Source organism: Numenius arquata, chromosome 2 (genome assembly GCF_964106895.1).
Source record: "Numenius arquata chromosome 2, bNumArq3.hap1.1, whole genome shotgun sequence".
NCBI lineage: Eukaryota > Metazoa > Chordata > Aves > Charadriiformes > Scolopacidae > Numenius > Numenius arquata.
In genome coordinates this window covers 3,941,641-3,945,283 of record NC_133577.1, presented here as the reverse complement: position 1 = coordinate 3,945,283, position 3,643 = coordinate 3,941,641, and the positions used below count along the sequence as shown (strand labels likewise).

The following is a 3,643-nucleotide window of genomic DNA, read 5'->3' as shown; positions in this document are numbered from 1 at the left end:
AACAGTGCGGTCATAACCCTGAAACATTAAACAGCGCGGTGGGATCTGGCGCATCAGCTGCCGGTGCCGGGGGAGCGCCCCGCACTCCTGTTTATCTCAGCCCCATCTCCCACGGGCGCGCTGATCGATAGAGGGGAGATGTTTAAGTTACAAATTCCCGGCATCGAGGACCGGGGCCAGAGGGGCATCCTCCGCTCCGACTGTACTTTCATCAATAGCTAAACTGCTCCCGTCCCGTCCCCCCCCCCCTCTCCCGGCGCGGCGCGGTGCGGGGACGGTGCGGGGGCGGCTGCCGCGGCGCCCCGGAGCCCCGGGGCTGCGGGGTCGGGCTGGGGGCCCGGCCATCCCCATCCCTAGGGATTTGCTCCCCACGTGTAGCTCCGGGGAAGCAGCCCCCCCCGTGGGCCGGGAGGGAGAGGCGGCCGGAGGAGACGCGGGTCCTTCCCCCGCCGATCGCGGGGGTCGGAAACGAACATTACACCGCTCTGCGTTCAGTGGAAAGGAAGGTTTATTCACAGAAAATAAGAGCAGAACCTGCTTGAAGGAAATATATCTATATATCTTTAGGGTGAATTACTTCATAGAGATGACTGTCAAAGTCAGTTTTTTTCTAGGCATCTACATATTTCACAGGTCTCAAGACAAAAGATACACGCGTGGTAGGTTTTGTTTGATCTCTGTCTTTTCTCTTAGTAGCGCTTGAACCAGCAAGGCTCTTGTTGCGGGACACTCGACTGTACACGCACTTTTTAATAAAGTTAAATTAAGAGTCGGGATCTCTCGGGGTGGAGTCTTTGCTAGGGCACATTTGGTCTCCTCCGCCCCGGGAGAAGGCCTTTCTCCCCGTCGCTCTGCCCGGGGCCCGGAGGGCAGCGGCGGGGCCGCGGCGTGTCCCCTTGCCCGCCCCGCCGCCCCGCTGCCCGGCCGTCCCGGGGGAGGCTGCTGGCCCGGCCGCCGGGGCTCAGGATGCCGTCGGGCCGCACAAGCGGTTTGTGTTCACCACTTCTTTCAGGTCACTCTCGGGTTTGCCGGCTACCATAAAAGGCCAAGTCTGGAGCCAGGAAAAGACACGGGTGGGAAGGGGGTTACATAGGGAAAAATGCACATTGCAACGCTTATCTCGCCAGCGGGTCCGCCACGGGAGCTCCCCGGGGGGATCCGGCCCGCCATCCACCGCCTCAGCCGGCTTCTGGCCGCGCTCAGCGGGGCTGGGGCCGGGGAAGCCGCCGCTGATTTCGGCGAGGACCCCGTTGCCTTTCGCCGCTGGCTGATGCCCCTTCCCCTCCCAGCCGCGGCGGGTTCCCCCCCCCCCTCCCCCGGGGCGTCCCCGGGGCGTCCCCGGGGCGGCGGAGCCCGGCTGAGCCGCGGCGGGAGGGAGGGAGGAGGAAGCCCCGGCGGCTCCGGTACACCCGCGTACCCCCGGCACTGCCGCTGCGGGCACCCCGCCGAAACCACGCTGCCCCCCGCGTTTGGTCGTGACCGGCGTGGGGGCTCTTCCCCGCGGGAGCCGCCCCGCGCCCCGCCGCAGACCCTGGCAGCCCCCGGCCGCCCTCCCTGACCTCCCATTGCTCGGGGGGCAAGTTTTGGTGTGCCTGTGTGCGGGGAAGGAGGTTGTATCTGGGTTGGGTGTTGGTTTTGGTTTACTTTTTTTTCCCCCCATGTTGTTTTGCTGAGGATTTTGGTTTTAGCCAAAAAAATCGCTCCCAGGCCCTTATCAGCTGACACAGCGGGTAACGTACTTTCCCCCTGAGTCCCGAGCTCTGGCAGAACCAGACCCCAGTGAAACGTCGCCAGATCCCTTCTGCCATCCCTTTATCCCGCAGGGTCCGTAGGTGTGGGCAATGTAAAGGCTGTGTGTCTAAAAAGAGCCCAGACAGATCTTGCCCACCCCTGGTTTGCATCAGTTGCACATATTTTTCGAGCTGGAAGCGGGATGTTTCTGATGGCCGGGTATGGCGGGGAGACCCCGGGCTGCTTGGGGAAACATTCTGTGGGTGGTGGGAGCAGCAGGAGGGACACGGTGCAGCCCAGTAGAGTGTGCCTGGGGCAGACCTGTGCCCTGGGGAGTCCGCACCGGTATTTATTTCTCTTTTATCAGTTTACATGGGTAGGAGAAACATCCTGGACCCAGTAAATCGGAGCGGCTGAGCGCAGAGCCCCAAGAATTCTGTCCTTAAAAAGCTAGGGCTTGAGGGTTATTATGGCAGGAAATGTTGGGATAGAGAGGAGAGAGAAAAATAAATCCCGGGTCCTTGGCTTGGGTCCTTCCTAAAACATACCTTTCTCTACCCGAATTCCTCTACCCGCCTGCTTGCAGGTAGAAAGGTGGCATCAACCTGCTGAGGTTTCTCAGTCATTTCTGGGGCAGTAAAGCCCGTCCCTGTCTTATCCGTGGCCAGCGTGGCCCCTGGAGGGGATTGCCAGGAGCAGCGGATGGGGCTCGGGAGGCTCAGCTCTCGGGGCACGGGGCAGGAGGGCAGCTGGGAGCCTGTCCCCTCACACAGGACCTCTTGTCACCCCAGAGTCTCTGTGAGAAGTACAGCAAAGGTTTCTCCCCGCGCATGCCCCATCCCGGCTCCTCGCCCGCCTCTCCCCATGCACACCCCCACAGAGTGCCTGGCCCCGGCGGGCCGTGACTTACCAGGTTGACTGGGTGGATGTAGCCGTTTTCGTACTTGTCATTGGCCAGGATCTGCCTCAGGTGAGCGATGTAGCTGGAGGCCAACCTCAAGGTGTCCAGTTTGGAAAGCTTGGTGTCTGGGGGCACCCAGGGCAGGGTGGTCTTAAGCCTGGAGAAGGCTTTGCTAAGGACCCTCATCCTCGCCCTCTCCCTGGCGTTGGCAGCGTTTCTCTGGACCTGCTTTCCCTCCTGGCTGACTCCATTTAAAGGGCTCTTCTTGGGGGGAGCTTTTTTCCTCTTGCCCGAGGCCCCTCTCCCCTTCTGAGGAGAGCCATTCTCGCCATTGGATCCCTCCTCGTTGCTCTCGTTGGACGCCCCAAACTCTTTGTTAGTATCCATTTTCAGGCCATCGCACTCCAGCATCTCCACCTCCTGCAGATCTTCCACATCACTGAGGGACCCAGTGGACATGGTCTGGAAGATGCCAAAGGACCAGCGGGAAGGGGGGAGGAGGGGGAAGGAAGGGCAGCTCCTCAAATCTACTTCAAGGCGGCGGAGGAGAGAAGGGGCACCAGTATTTTCTTCCCCTTCCCTCCCCCCCCCACCCCAGCACTAAGGCGCGATACCAGTCCAGAGAGGGGGTATCCAGTCCTCCCCGCCCTCCCGCCCCCCAACCCCGCTTTTCCTGTGTTTGAGGGTGGGAGTGAGCGTGTGTGAGAGAGGGAGAGAGAGAGAGAGAGAGAAAGCTGAGGAATTTAGTGAGGACACTAGTAATTTATCTGGGGGATAAGAGAGGCGGATCCAGCCCAGGGGAGGGGCCCTGCCCGCTGAGCACACCACATCCCCAATCACAGACCTTTGCACAGGACAGGGAATGAGGTATCCCGGCAAGCCCTTGCCGAGAGCTCGGAACTGGGATTCAAATCTTTACAACTGGTGCAAAGCAACTCGTTCTCTCTCTCTCTCTCTCTCTCCCGGCTCTGTCTTTCTATCCTCCCCCTTCCTCCTCCTCCTCTTCTCCTT

At 60.8% G+C, this 3,643-nt stretch overlaps 1 protein-coding gene across 1 annotated transcript; it reads right to left on the bottom strand.

The window, feature by feature from the left end:
* Window positions 1-961: 961 nt before the first annotated feature.
* On the bottom strand, window positions 962-3,091 carry TCF21 (transcription factor 21). The gene is made up of 2 exons (XM_074169123.1): window positions 2,642-3,091; window positions 962-1,051 (listed from the first exon to the last, which is right to left on the bottom strand). Exons 1-2 carry the CDS (start codon window positions 3,089-3,091, stop codon window positions 962-964), a joined length of 540 nt encoding a protein of 179 aa, XP_074025224.1.
* Window positions 3,092-3,643: the final 552 nt, after the last annotated feature.

Excerpts from the sequence above, each read along its gene's own strand:
- TCF21 (XM_074169123.1), bottom strand. The coding sequence starts at position 3,091 with ATGTCCACTGGGTCCCTCAGTGATGTGGAAGATCTGCAGGAGGTGGAG. Across the intron at positions 1,052-2,641 it reads ACATCCACCCAGTCAACCTG|ACTTGGCCTTTTATGGTAGC; the intron begins GTAAGTCACGGC and ends TCCTGGCTCCAG.